Source organism: Rattus rattus, chromosome 6 (genome assembly GCF_011064425.1).
Source record: "Rattus rattus isolate New Zealand chromosome 6, Rrattus_CSIRO_v1, whole genome shotgun sequence".
Taxonomy (NCBI): Eukaryota; Metazoa; Chordata; class Mammalia; order Rodentia; family Muridae; genus Rattus; species Rattus rattus.
The window spans coordinates 156,162,848-156,178,496 of record NC_046159.1 but is presented as its reverse complement, the minus strand read 5'-3'; the positions used below and the strand labels follow the sequence as shown (position 1 = coordinate 156,178,496).

The 15,649-nt window shown below is 47.8% G+C and overlaps 1 protein-coding gene across 4 annotated transcripts in view; it reads right to left on the bottom strand.

The window, feature by feature from the left end:
* The window catches only part of Dpp6 (dipeptidyl peptidase like 6), an 877,415-nt gene that overhangs the window by 422,074 nt on the left and 439,692 nt on the right, over positions 1 to 15,649 (bottom strand). The window contains exon 1 of one of the 4 annotated variants that reach the window (XM_032907170.1): positions 9,585 to 11,090. The exons of the other annotated variants lie outside the window; for them this stretch is intronic. Within the exon in view, the coding sequence (XP_032763061.1) occupies positions 9,585 to 9,641 (57 nt within the window). The 5' untranslated portion in view covers positions 9,642 to 11,090. Of the gene's footprint in view, positions 1 to 9,584; positions 11,091 to 15,649 lie in introns of those variants that run through there. 4 annotated transcript variants of the gene reach the window in all.

Genomic DNA, 15,649 nt, shown 5'->3' with positions numbered 1-15,649 from the left:
GCTTGTGACTACCTATGCACCTTTGGTCACTGGACCTAGCACAGCACCCAGAGGTGATGCCTGTGTACAGTGCAGTCTTTCGATGTTTCTTCTGACGAACCTTCAGGTTATTCTCTCATGGTGCTAGACAACGGGAAGTTGTCGGATGTGTGTAACCCACAATCTCTGTGTAGAAAGGAAAGGGCAGCAAGGTTTTAGTTATATCCACATTAGGTCGATGGCTAAGAAACCTGCAGTCCAGTCATTCAAGACCCACACAGGTGTGGTCCAGTTTAAACTTGGGAATAGCTAAAACATCCAGCCATCTCAGTCCTTACACCCCTCCTGATCTGTACAGGTGTTAACCTGGAACCCCCCACCCCCACACACCCATATTCCCACATTTGTGATCTAACTACCGTTCATGAAGCTGTTCACAAGTGAAATGAGATGGAGAATTACCTGCTGCACACTCCCAAAGCATGCACGATCTCTTAGTGCTTGGTTACTTTTAAAGGCTGGGAGAAACTCCATCATTCTCTCTCTCCATCTTCTTTGTTTCAAAAGCATCTTATTATATAATTACTTGACTATGAAAATCTGTTACAAACCCCAATTCTCCATAGAACTAGGGAGAAGAGGGAGGAGAAACCATGTGTCTTCCCAGGAGCTGAGGAGACCTGAGCCATAGCAGTGCCCAGCTACCCAGCATTGAGCACATATCTTCTTCAGTTCATACCATAAAGGTGCTTTATCTGTGCCTCCTGGCAGAGATGAACCCAGGGCCTCACACATTCTAAATAAGTACTCTCCCACAAGCTACATGCCAGACGAAACAGGGCTGTCCTCATCCACCCATATCTCTGGATGCCATTGTCTGTTTTGCAGTTCCCAGGTAACGTCAATTTTTATGCTAATCACTGAACTTATTACTTTTAAAACTATTTCTCACTAAGAACTGTTTGACCTAAAACAAAATCAAATGTGGGTGTTTTCTAAGTCTGCCTTTCACCAACTACAGGATGCATTCAGCCCTTCTGAGCTTCACCTTCTCCGGCGCTGCTCTGAGCTCTGCAGAGGTATCCCGGAGACACCAGGGAAGGGCTGTCACTTCCTGTACCAGTCTTGGCTGATTTCCTTTGGGGAAAGGTTTCTGCTATGAAATCAAAAGTCCAAATGTCACCATGCCTGAGAATGAGTCAAAATCAAACAATCCACAATTTTATAGAACAATCTACCTCAAAAATGGGCATGAGATCCTGTCAAATGCTGGGATGAGAAGACGCACTCATACAATGGCCATGTCAGCGTGCATAGTCAGTGTTCATTAGGTAAGTAGACCTGAAGCATGCCTGGCCAACGCTGAGCCAAACCTGTGCCTTCCCATCACAACAGTGTGCCAAGAATGACCATTCCCTGAATGTGGAATCAGGCTGGACCCACCTAGTCCCCTCAGAAGCAGGTGGGAGAGCTGGGTTAGCATTTGGGGTGTCCAGCCCGCAGCTGTTCTGCCAGTTCTCACCAGAGGTTGCTGGCACTGCAAAGCCAAGCACTCTCTCCCCAACCCCTTGTCAAAAGGAGCTGAAATGATGACAGAAGGAGGAGCTTCTGAGACACCAACACTTTGTGATTCTTAATGGTGAACGCTGTCTCATCCTTTCATCACACACTTAGCCTCAGACCAGAGTGCAGTGTGATTTGGTTGGCAAAACCAGACCCAGAAATTCTACCGTGAGTTTTGCTAAGCATCTCTCTTGGGGTATTTAAACACACACACACACACACACACACACACACACCCCACAATGTGTGTTAAGATACCTTGCTCCCTCTAGGTAAACTGGCATTTGGTTCTTAAATCATGGCCCCATTTAGCTTAGTGAAAATCAGAAACTTAGACAGGCATAGTGCACTGCTTGGGAATCTGAGGCAGAAGGATTGGCATAAATTTAAGACAGCTCAAGATACATAGTGAGACCATGACTAAAGATCAGGGGGAAAAAAGATAAAACCAAAAGCATCTAGTTCTTGTGTCCATTTCTGACCACTGGAGACACAGCCGGGTGAGATAGTCACAAGCCTATACCTTCTTTTGGTCTATGCCTGGTTTCCCACTCAAGAGAAACCTGGACTCCTGCTCTGTCAGGTAGGACCATCCATGCAGACGCGTTACTCCCCTGCTTTTAGAATCACAACTGCCTTCTGCTGACTGTTTGCTTGCATTGTACATGCCATGTGCCAGGTGATGACCCTACCCCCAGGTCACCAGTCCCATGCTCCTACCTGCTCATAACCACATACCCTGGGCATCTCAGCTGGGAGTCCTGCCCTCCTGGCCTGGTGTCTTTCCCATTCAGCTCTTCACTCTCTGCCCTTGGTTCCTTTCTGCCTGGGGTACCCATTTATCCAAATACAACTCCCCCTCTTATCCAGCATCTGCCTAACAAGTGGACAGAGCTCTGGGCAGGCCACCTCTTTTGAATCAGCAAAAGGAATTTTCTTTATAATTTTAAGACCACGATTTAAAGCCTGAGTAGTTTAGATTTCTAAAAGAGAATAAAAGTGTTGGTGGTGGGGCTCAAAACGGGGTTGGGTGGTTCCACCAAGCCCTCTGGAAAAGAGGTCACCAAAGTAACATGGAAAGGTCCCAGAGCCCTTGAACTTTTGGATCTCTGTTTGAGAATAGCCCTGCCTACCCATGGTTTTCATTCTTTAATCAGTTGTAGATTTATACCCACCTACATTTTGTTTCCCACCTCCGCACACACAGGCACACACACAGAATGTTCCAGAAGCCCCTGTTCTAGAGGAAACAGCCCAGCCCCTTGGGATGGTGCTCAGCCTTGTGAGGTCTCAGATGGAGGATGGCAGCTTTGCTTAAGTTCTGGCAGAGGAAGTTAAATCTCCTTAAAAATTGATCAGAGACTAGTAAGGGAATAAGATATAAGTTGTCACTGGGAATTAGCAGGTGGTACTGCATGGGTGAAGTGCTTGGGATTACCACTGGTGGACTAAGAGTGGGCCCCATGGCGTTCCTGCTGTTGCCTCTGCCGAGAGGTTTTCTTGCGGGTAGTAGAGTGACTGCCTTGCAGCTCAGTTCCCACAGCAGCTCCAGAAGCTGCCATGTGGCACTGGCTTGCACCAGAGAGGCCAGCTCTACAGGGTTCTGAGTCATGGGTACTCAGGCATGCACAGCCTGCCTATGACTTATAGAGCTATAGGTCTTATAGACTTATAGGTCTCTTTGCTGAGACCTAGACTGACTCTTCCACTAAAGGTCATGACCAAATACCTTATCTTTTAATTCCAGCTGCTAGGCCCAAGTTTTCTACTTAAAATCAGAAGCTTTAGTTATTCCTTGTCTCGTACCTGATGTTATCATTAAAAGTCCCGCAGAGGAACGCTTGCACTACCTTATACATTCTCTTTCTCTCTTGTGTAAACTCTTGGCTTTTCTTTCTATCTTGTGTTTTCATACAGAAGGACTGGGGGAATGGGCACACGTGGTAGTTAGCACAAGTCATGTCTGAGCAAATGACACTCTAGCTACGGTGGGGACGTAGTGGTAGAGGGGACCTTGAATACAGAAGGAATACAGCTTCCTGCATCTGGCCCCCTTCTCCTGTCTGTTCAGACCTCTCGGACTCCTCCCTGCGGTCCCCATTTTAGGGACCCAGAGTCAGCCAGGGCTGCAAGATATCAGCCACAAGCAGAACTACAGCCAAACTGAGCTCAGCTGCCCCACGGTCATCTGGCACTCTGCTCACAATCACAGGGAACCAAAAACTAAAGTGAAGCTGCCCTGCTCCAGCAAACCATGGCTCTTACACACACACACACACACACACACACACACACACACACACACACACACAGAGCTTCCACTCAGTGTCGCAGGATCTCACAGTGAGGATGGAAAGGAGGCATGTAGGTCATTGCTGCTCCCCGCAAACAGCATATGAACTCTGTATCAGCAAATTCCTTCCTCCTCATCAATGAGGTAGGAAGACAGGAGTCTTTGTCTACTCGACCTGCTCTCGAAGTGTTACACATAGGTACAGCTCACTTCCCTAAGGATTACGCCACACTTCCTGTGTGCAGAAAAGGGAGGGTGCTTATGGCAGGAAGTCATCACGTCTGAGTGTTCCTACATATCACTTGTGCTAGACCTGTGGAAGAACACGAAAAGCTCTCTTCGACTCTCAGGGTCCCCAGGTTCTCTATGTATTTGCTGGTCTTAGCTAAGTCACCTCACAAACAACAGTGTTGGAATGCTGGGTGTTTTTGACTTTGCAGAATAGCAGTAAAATAGAGTAAAACATGTTTACTATACCAGAGCATTTCCCAGAAAGTATGTACATTTCTGTCAACTTGATGAGCTCTGGAATTACCTAGGAGATACACTCCTGGAGAATGGATAATCTTGAGTAGGTTCATTGATGTGGGAAGACTGTGGGTGGTGCCGTTCTACAGCCAGGGACACTGGGCTGGATCCAAAGGAAGAGTGGGCTGAGTACAGCATTTATCTCTTTCTTTTTGATTGTGGATGTGACGTGGCCCACTGCTGCCTCGACTCCCCACCATGGTAAACTGAACCCTAGAACTCTGACCCAGAATAAACTCTGTCTTCCTCAAGCTGATTTTGTCAGACTATTTTAATCACAGTGACAGGAAAAGTTAGACAGCGTATTTTCTTTGTTTGAACTCAGTCTAGAACAGCAGTCTGTCTGGAGACAAAAAGTCTCCTGCCATCCTCCTATTATCTGGGCCTCCATTTATTGTACCAGGTGACCCTTCTGAGTAGACTTGTTTGACACACTGTGTGATGTGGACCTAGAAAATTTAGAACTATCCCAAACCTAGTCGACTGGTCTGGGAGCCAGCTGCCTGCTTCATTGCCATGCACTGATGAAATCCTATCTTCCTGTGAGGACAGCACATGGTAGCAACTCTCTTTCCTCCTCACTGCACTCCTAGGCTGCTTGGTGTCTTTTGCAACAGAGTTCCAGTAAGGTAACTGTATCTGTGACAGCCATGACCTCCTCTGAAAGCCTCACAACTGTAGCTGCTCACTCTGGCACCTTGCAGGCTCCACAAGGGTTAGTCAGCTCTTCCCAGCGTCTTATCCACAGAGCCACAGATGACTTGAATCTACTCAGGGTGGAATTTACTTTCTGTGACTTTGGTCACGGCAGTCATTGACACCAAAGCACTTTTTTGCATTCTGAATGCCTCCTTCTCCTATCACGACCCTGCAGTGTATCAGACTGTCTCTTCTTAATACTGTATTTCATTTTTCTTGGTTTGCTTCAACCATTCCTTGCACTCTTATACCACACAAAATGCAGGGATCTCAAACTGCCTTTCCCTGCAACATGATTACCACCCCCCCCCAAAAAAAACCTGAACTATTACCATGGTAAGACCCAGATTCTCTTACCATAGACTCTTGGTACACCAAGAAATACCAAGACTGTGTTCTAAGCAGGCAGGAAAGTCATGCATACATCCTGCAGGTGATCACTAAATTTGTTTACAACTTAAGCCCAATGCCTTTTAACAGTTGCTCCAGCTATTGCACTAGATCTAGGATTCTCTCATGAAATGCAAGACAGTCCTCTGTTGAGGCATTATCTAAAATGTTCAAGCAAATGATTTAGCCTACCAGTCAATGCTAGGTTCTGAGGCCCACATGTTATAGGTTAATGGACACTCCAGGGCTGTCTGGGACTGATAGTGGTCACAAAATAGAAGCAACAGGAAGTAATGGCCACATCCCATGACCGTTAACAACAGACCTCAATCACCTACATGAGACTCAACATATAGCCCTCAATCCAAGCTGGCAACCAGCATAACTATTTCCCAGAGGAGGCTTTGGGACAGTCTTTTCATGGAACACATAACTCACACACTGAGAGATGCCTGTCACCAGAGGGATACGAATCTTCGAGATCTTCACAGCTGTGAGTTTGTTACACACGGGGGCTACATGTTCATGTGCATGTATATTGAGCATGTCTATTTATGAATATATATTTGTGTATATAAATACAGTCATGCATACATCCATACATCATCTATATCACTAAAATATTATGCCCGCTCAATAGCTGTGCAAATGTTTTATGGTTCATTGGAAAAATCCAGAATGAATCCTTCTGTCTTCTCTTATTGAATAGCATTACTGATTACTGCTTTCCAATTTTAAATCATTTCAAATGAGGATAGCATATGCTAAAATAAATCTGTTTCTTTAAAAATTTAAGTGGAAATATCACTTTAATTTGGTACTCTGAGGCAGGATTTAGCCTTCCCTCAAGAACTCACTAAATTTGAATCCAAGTTACCCTCATCCTTTCTCCCCATTTTGGCCTCAGTGTGAGAAGAGATGAGAGGAAGCCAAGGTGAATTCAAGTTTCATCAACCATTTCAGTCCCATCTGAGTTGTCTTTAAAGCACTTGACTAAATCACCCCACTCACATTAACAAATATGCTATTTCCAAAAATCTGGGGGTAGACTGTACTGTATTTAAAGACAGGCTTAAGGCTGGGGAGAAGGCTTGGATGGTGAAGCCCTTGCTATACAAACCTGATGACCTGAATTTGGATGCTAGACTCACGTTAAAATCAAATGCAGTCATGCAAGTACCTGTGATTAGAGCTCACCCTGCAGAGAGGGGCGCGGGAAGCAGATGCCTGCGAGCTCACGGTCATCTATCCTAGCACATACATCCATCAGTGAACAAGAGACCCTGATCTCAAACAAGACTGTCCTCTGACTTCAACATATATGAGAGCATGTGCACACCCTTCACAGACCATGTATACCACCTCCACAACCCATGGATGTATGCCCCCAGAATACATACCACAGCATATTACACCCCGGAAAAGACAGACAGACAGAGGGACAGACATACACAGATACAGACACACACACACACACACACACACACACACACACACACACACACACACATCAGCATTTCCAAGGAGAAAGGGCAACTGTGTTTCGAAAGGCCATTCTCTCTTTTGATTCCAGCTCATCTTCACCATATCCTTTAAAAACTAAAACTCCAAACAACTCCTTAGACATACTCAACTATTTCACAGTGGGTTTTTAGAGAACTGGGAGGACCATGCTAACACTTGGGAAAAGACGGAAATAACTGATTTTATACATTTCACCATATTTAAATTAACTTGTGTCAATTTTCAGCACAGAGAAGATCCCCCTCGCCCCCCTGCCCATCCACATTGCTGATTCCCAAATTTCGGGGCAGGTAGAAGAGGGAACCCATCCTTGGCTTATTGAGAAGAAATAGATTCTCCATTGTGGCAGCCCACATACTTTCTGACGAGCTGGAAGCTGGCCCTCTTTAGGAGTTAGGGTGTGAGGTAACCAATCCCCAGACTCTGATGACTCCAGGAAAGCTGAGGGTTTGTAAGCACCGCCACATAAGCCTCACAGAAAACCAGCAGCTAACGTAGAGCCAGGACACGTTCTATCTCAGGACAACTGAGGCAGATTTCTCCTTCGGCTCCCTGATTCCCCACGAGCTTGTTCCACCAGCAAGAAGAAACAGAAGATCGTCAGCCGAGCTCTGCAGTTCATCACCCTGATCTGTATGGATTTGCTGGGTTTTGTTGGTTTTGTTTGTGGGGAAGTTTTGAGAAAGTGTTTTACATTGTAGTCCAGGCAAGTCTGGAGTTGTGGTGTCCCCCTGCCTCAGTTTCCCAAATGCTATGACCACAGGTGTGAGCCACCATAATACTCTGCTACATGGAATTTAAAGAGAATTGCATATGGTGAAGACTGAGATACATTTTACATTAGTTACCCCTCTCTGTGTATTGGGGCCAGTTAAGATTACTGTCCACACACTTTAAGAGTGCACCTATCAGGCTGGAGAGATGGCTCAGCGGTTAAGATCACTGACTGCTCTTCCAGAGGTCCTGAGTTCAAATCCCAGCAACCACATGGTGGCTCGCAACCATCTGTAATGGGATCTGATGCCCTCTTCTGGTGTGTCTGAAGACAGCTGCAGTGTACTCACATACATAAAATAAATAAATAAATCACACCAAAAGCTTATGCACCATGCATAACACACACCCTACCCAACCACTGGCATTCCTATGCATGCAAAGATCTGGTAAAATGAGGGAAATCACACAGACTCAAGGAAAGTTCCTTTGCATAAGTAGGCTGCACCCTAGGCACGTGACCGCTGCTTAGAATTGGGAACGACAGTAAGCATTCTCAGACTTATGACCTCTGCCCAGAAAAGCCCAAAGAGCTTTGATGCCATACCTAGCGTGAGAAGACAGCATAATGAGAGGAGACTTGGTTATGAGATGCTAATCTGAGGTAGAAATACATTTTTTATGGAGCAGACACTGCATAGGGTATTTGCTTTGCCTGTTGTGGATTAACCCTTGCCCAAATGCTCACACTGATAAGACTTTTTAGATTTCTAGTTTTGCAGAGTCTTCTCCAGGGAGTAATAAAAATGTACGTGAGATCTCTACATGATGAGATAAGATGATCCCATTAAAAAAACAACAAACAAACCAATAAAAACATAGTAAATCTCCCTGAGTTTGAGGGAGATGACCCCAAAGAGATCTCAATAAACATAGATTCAAAGTTGTCTCCAAATAGTTTGTGACACAGTGTCCCCAAATAATCTCAAGGAGTTCTAGAAGGGCTTCCTTTCTTTGCCTTAATGCTGGCAAAAGTGACCTAAGGACAGCCTACACCCAAAAGGGAAAGCACATATGCTGTGAATTAACTGAGCCAGCACCAGCTGCTGTGCCAACCTGGTAGAGCCTCCCAGGGTCTGCTTCAGAGACCTCTTGAGGTGAACGAAGCACCAAGGGACAGACAACCTTCAGCCCCTCCAGTAAGAGAGCTATATAGCATCCACCAGACTCAAGTATCCATTTCCCAAGCATGTCACAAGAGAGGCCTCTTGGGGCAGGGAAAACTCCTCTTCCTGTAGGACTCCAAGCTGGTCTAAGTGTCCTCGTTGCCCCATGAGATCTGTCACTCTCAGTGAGGCTCACCTGCCTTCTGACACATCCTCATTATTCTGGGTAGTGTGCTCTCTCTGCCCTCAGGAACACAGCCTGTCCCTGCCTCCACAGACACTCTGGGGAAGAGGGCAGGGAAGGAGTATCCTTACTGGGCATGCTTGCTTCTTAGAGCCACGGCGAAGTCCCTTTGTAGGGTCTCAGTCAGCCTGATCTATGCGTGTTTGCGATGTCCTTTTCCCCCAATTACAAAGTAGTTGGGAATATTCACAACTAACACGGGTTAAATGAGGCAGCCCCAAAGAGAGGGGCCTTTGTCCAGAGCTGCTTGGACAAGTCCACCTTGCATCTCAGCTATTGATAAAGCCAGTGTAGCCCTTAAAATAGAGGGGGTGGGGCAGGGTGGCCTAACCCAACACACCAGCCTGGGAGTTAGAGCCACAAACAGACACTCAATAGACCAGCGCTCTCTCTCTCTCTCTCTCTCTCTCTCTCTCTCACACACACACACACACACACACACACACACACACACACACACACACACACACCCCAGCAGCCTTACCTGATCCTGCTGCTGTACAGATTTTCCTGAGGCGCTGGGCTCCTTGGCGGTGGTCATGGTCTGTCCGGGCACTCGCCACCCCAGACACAGGAGGGGTCAGACTGTGACTTTGGAGGCACCAGGATCGGAATGGTAGGGTGAGGAGGAGAGCGATTCTAGTCCATACTTCCAAAATCACCAGGTTTTTGGGGGGCGGTGGGGGGAGGGAGCTGGGGAGAGCAGCCTAGTTTGCTCTTTAAATGCAAAGAGCAGAGACGGGCTCGGCAGAAGAAGACGCTGCTGCTCAGTGGGGCTTCTCCAATTAGCCACAGCCTCTGCAATCGCCACAGAAACAATAACTGCTTAGCAACCGGCAACTGGCGGCTGGGTGCAGGCAGGGGCCCGAGTGATGCGTGCTGCTTCCCCACCGCCTCCTGGCCGCGGCCGCGCAAAGGCGCATGCTCCGGCTGTGCTCAGCCTGGCTGGGGCTGGGGCGGGGGCCGCGGAGGGGCTGAAGCCGGTGGACGCTACTCCCGCGCCCAAGCACCAGCAGCCTTGTCACTGTACCCATCATGAAATCATCATGAATCCAGGTCACCGGGCGCCCCCATGGCTGAGCTAGTTGCCTGCAGCAGTACTAGTCCTAAGACTCCTACCTGGGCAGGGGGGTCAAGAAGGATGCACCCTCTTTTTCACTATCCCTGGCTACAAAATGCAGGTGGTTAGGGGTGATTAAAGGGATAGGCTTCCCTTCCGTTTGCCTTGGTCTTTCTTTACAAGTCAGAAAACTTTGGTTTCGCCTTTAGAGTGGATGAATCTGTATCAACCAAAAATCAACCCCAGTCAGGAAGAGCTCAACCTCTGTGGTGCCCTTAGAGGTCACAGGCTCCCTGCTGCATCTGACCCCCAAGAGAAAGCCAAGCAGCATACAGCTCCCCAGGAATGTCTGAGGCCTGGACCTCCATGCTGGACCCAGTAGGACCTCCTACCAACTTGAACCCTTGCTTCCTGCTTCCGCCAGACACATCTGGGTGAATGTTGCACTGGAAACTCTTAGAAAAGTAGGGTTAACCAAGGGGTTTCAGGTGGGGATGGATCCTGACCCAGCAGCGAAGCTTCAGGTTAGGCAATGCCAGAGGCCTTCCCCTCATGGCTCTACTCTGTGCCCTCCCTCTGTGAGCATCTCCCTAGCCCCTCTGCTTCTCTTTCTCATCTCACAGCCCCTGGCTACAGGTAGCCACTTGCTGGAAAGAGTCTGGCTACCTGATGATGTCACTAATGGCCACTAATTATGTTAGGAATTGTGTCCTGGGGCCTGGGTGGCATTGATCTGATTTTGTAGTTAAGATTCCATTTAGCAGGAGTTTGGGAGACACTGTCCTGGAATCCAGCCCCTTCTGGAAGTCCAGAGCCTAGTCATTTTATAAGAACAACAATTGATCATTGACAGGCAAATTCAAATTCTGGCAGAAGCCTGCCTGCTCTTCCACAGCCTAGACTCTGCTGCTCTGAGGGTTTGATTAGTTCTGATTCCAAAACGTTTTCACATGGTACCCAATGGCTTACTTACACTGCTTTGGCCAAAAGGCCAAGAGAAAAGACTGTGGTGAGCTTACCACTCAGAAGTCTGCTTCGTATGCTTGTATTGAGTTAGCTGCCCTTCAGTGCTGGCTATGACTTAAGAGAATGTATGAATGCCCATGTTATTAACCATCTCAGCCCCGTTAACCAAGGCGCTTAGATCCTAAGTGATTTAATATTGCTGAAAGGCAGGCAGGCACAAAACCTCTAAGGCAGGCTCCAGGGTGTTCATATAACCACATGCCTCCGTGAGTGCGGAAGGTGCCTGCCACACCCTAGTAGCATCCCAGGTTCTGGAAGCCATCGTGGCACACTGAACCCGAGGGCTCAGTAGCAAAGCAGATGAAGCCTCTGGAAAGAGGACCATGCAGTAGACCATCTTGGCCTCTAGACCAGCTCAACCTCTAGGACCTTCGTCAATCAACAAAATCAGCAGCCCCCGCCTCAAACTGCAGTCTCAACGCAGCCTGTCAGCTACAGTCTCCTCTTTAACCTAAACTGACTGGAGCAGGCTAAATCCTGAGTCACCGTCTCTACTGACTCAGGATGGATCCATTGCTCCCTCTGAGGCTGTATCCTCAGACAAAACAAAAGCAGAGCTGAGAGTTAGCCACTGTCCTCAGGGACCACAGTCCAGTGGGAAGTGGTCCCCAGGGATGCTGATTTATGCACCATGGGCATATAGAAAACTCCTTCAGGATCTTCCCATTTTACTTCTCAGTGAAGAGCTCAAACAGTCTGATGCATCTAAATTGAAGATAGTCGTCATGTACAATTTGCTGACATTTGAAAGATGACAGAAAACATTTCAAAGGGATTTCCTGCTGCTGGCCAGGCCATGCCCCCAGGCTCCCCAACCCCCTCAAGCCATCAGCTTGGTTCTTAGGAGTCATTTTGTGGAAAAGCATGGGAGTGAGTATTGGTGGTGGCAGGTTGATCTACTCAGAATCCATGGGATTCTCTCTGCTGCTGGGTCCCCAGATGCCAGCTTCTTTGTACACTTGACCTTGACTGTCTTATGGGTGACAGAGCAGGGATCCCTGCCTTACGAGACACTGCAGGCAAAGCTATGCAAATCCAGGATAAATCTTACATCCCTGGGAGGTCTCTAAAGTGTCCTCAGAGCAGCCCACAGTGGTTGACTGGTGGAGAGGGCCGAGGGGCTTGCTAATGAACAGACAGAATGACTCAGTTTTGCAAGATGAATACATTCTAATATCTGCAGTATCGCACCGAGCCTGGAGTCTGCAGTGCCATGCCACACAGTTAAAAGCCCTATTAGTGGGGTATATCCCATGGGTGTTCTTGCTACAGCAAGATGAAATGGGGGTGTCTGTTGCCGATATTTTTCAATTAATCACAATCCCTTTGTAGGAGAAATAATGCACCTAAGTTCATCTTCTGGAGTCCAGGTCTTTGCAGATTACTATGTAGGCAGAGAACCTCTGGCCAGGTCAAAACTAAGTCACCTCCTGTGTAATTACAGGTACTTTTTCTAAGTCTGCCTTCAGAAATGTTAACAGCTAGCAAAAGAACGTGTGTGCCCTACAAGGCAGGAAGGCTGTGCACACCAAAGATGAAAACTTCTCCTGTCCTTGGCATTCATACCTGCTTCTTTGACCTCTTCTCCCCCCTACACGCACTTGCTGCACCTTTTAAAGGCATCTCCCAAGTGCCTGGACAGGAGGTAAGCTCCAAGTTCTCCATACTCGAGTTAGCCCCTTGACCAAGACTGCTCCAGCCTGCCAGGCAGCAGGCTCAAAGTTCCTTGCTGACTGCTGTCAGGGAGAGCCAAGGTGAAGGATCTGCCAAGGCCTTCCCAAGGCCCTTCCAGGAGCACCTTGGAGAGCGTATGCTGATCTCAGTCCTTCTGGGTGAGGGCTTGTGTCTGTGAGGAGGCCCCCTTCTATTCTGTACGGAATAGTTTTCAAAGTGGCCAATGAACAGATATAGAAAAGATTGCCCAGTGCCCTCTCTGCTAACTCAGCATGGTGCTCACCAACTTGTATGTGCAAAGCCAGAGACCTCTTATTTCCCATCCCAGTTCCACTAGGAGCCCTCAGATCCCTGAAGCCAGCCTTGCCAAATGCACTCTAGCCGTGCTCTTCTCCAGACATGTGAGTGGGCATTGACGCAGACACAGCCAAGGTTTGTTCATGGACGTGTAGACCTGGATCCCTCTGCTGATCCCAGCACCTTCTCACCTTTTCCCATAGACCTACCCCAAGGAGCCAAGCAGGCACAAGAGCTTGGCAGGAGCCGAGCCTCACTTAACCAAGTGTGCACTGAGCGTGCATCTTATGCAAACAGCAAAAACTCCATTAGGAGGGGCTCAGGAGGCAGAGATTTGTGTGTCCTAGTAGTGAACTGCAAAGATTTTTAACACGTAGCACTCACCATGTGCCGGAGAAAGTTCTTTTTAATGAACAGTTTCCTGGAAATCTTGACGACTATAGATGGGGTAGCAGGTACTAAGCAGTCATTCAGGGTTCAAAGGAACTGATAGAAACACACAGGTGTCACAGACACCGAAAACACTATCAAGAGGGATGGGGCGTGGCTAAGTCTCCTGAGCTCCACGTGCCCATTATCACTACTGACGACCTGCCTGGAGCAGTTGGCCCTGGTTGGCAGAGCTTTGCTCTGAACATCTGGAAGGTCAGTTTCGGTTTGACCTTGAGAATCGACTTCCTTAAGTGTTAACATTCTGTCTTGGGAATTACTCCACTTCCTTATGCTTGGGTAAAGAACCGTGGATGGTCCAGACAGAAACGGCATCTGAAGCTTGGAGATCTGGGCAGGCAAGAATCACAAGGGAGGCACACAGGCAGCAGCAGCAAGCGGACCAGACTACACAGGAGGAAGATCCCTGATAAGCCTAGCATTGGGAAGAGGAGGATGTGAGTGACAGGGACGCTCAAAGCCCTTTCTCCAAGCTGCTGGACCGCCCTTCTCATATCTACTATCCATCTCTTACCTCGAGAAGCCTCAACAAGAGGGACACAGGCTTTTTGCCACCTTCCCACCTTTTGAGTTTCTCCCTGGGAACAGCAGCTTCAGCACATGTGTCTCAGCTCTGCCTATTGGGCAGTGCGATTCTCAGAGCACGAGGCCTATGCTGAATTTCAAGAAGTCAGGCCAGTCTCTTATTCTTCACGTGCAAGTTTTGACCGCCATTTTGCTGGACTAAAGGATGCAATCTTCTCTTCTTAAGAGTTTGGCTGGAGCCTCTTGAGCCAGGAGCAGGAGGGAGCTCACTCAGGTGATTCGGTTTGCCCTGTTCTCAAATTGTTTCTCTATTTTAAGAACAATAGAAGAGTGTAGGCCTGTGGGCTGTCCTTGGCAGCCACAGTCTTGCAGACTCCTGTTATGCATAGGAAACACCCTCGGCTTCTTTACAGACAGGAGCAGAATCTCTCTTGAGACCAGGAAGAAAGAAACAGAAAGAGGGAAGAAGGCAGGGGCATGGTCCTGATGCCCATGTGCTCTGAGACCTACCTCTCCAAATCTCAGCTTCCTTTCCTGTGAAGGAGGAGAGAAATCACAAGAAACTAGAAGCCTCTCCATGGGTTCTCCCACTTCACTATCACTTTGCAAACTGTCCTGTTTGAACTTCATAGCAGCCCTAAGAATGAGCTGCTTTAATTGTGCTTACAAACACGATAGAAGGCAGCAGAATGGGTAGATCACCAGATCCCTCATTGATAGCAGTAGAATGCCTTGTGCATCCGTCTTATTACCCAACGTCTCACTTTCTGTGCTGGCCCCATACTCTTTAGGTTATGAGTTCTTAAAATTACACTCAGCTAGAAACTCTACCCATGAGTCCAAGGTCAACTGACAATGTCAGTGCAAGAGGACTTTAAAATCAGCTCCCACTCATGTCCATGCCCAGACTTTGGATGACCTTCCTGGTAATCATGGTATGACTCTTGCAAAACTTGTTTCAAAAATCCTCAGGTTTCAGCCCTAAGATCATTGTTGTCTTTTGCCTTTCCTGGCTGTCCCTAAATGAGATCATACTTCTTATCACATTTGCATAGCCAGGGCCTGCTGCTCCCCAGGCAGGGCTGCACATGACGCCTGTCCCAGGCTGGGTGTCATGAGATTCTCTTTGGGTTCCTCCATTGCTGGATGACCTTGGCGACAGCAGTGTGACAGATGCCTTGCTTGTGATTTTTAATGGCTCTGACTAAAATTTCTGGGGCTGTTCAGTGAGCTCTGGTTTGGTGCCAGCTGTGGAACAAGCCCTCACACTGCTTGGGGGACACATGTCAGGACTGGCTCAGCTGTCTCTAATGCTGTGCCCGGCTCAACGCATAGCAGAAAGATGTCCTTAAGAAGCCCCAGGACACATCCTGTGGGGCCTTGCTCATGTCTTGGCTTTGCAGGCCTTATGTTCGTCTGTATGACCTCTGGGCAATAATAACTTCTGGTGTGAGAAGAATCTTTGTTCCCAGTGTAGGAGGATTTCCCCCAAATTTATGGGAGATTTTTATTTTTAG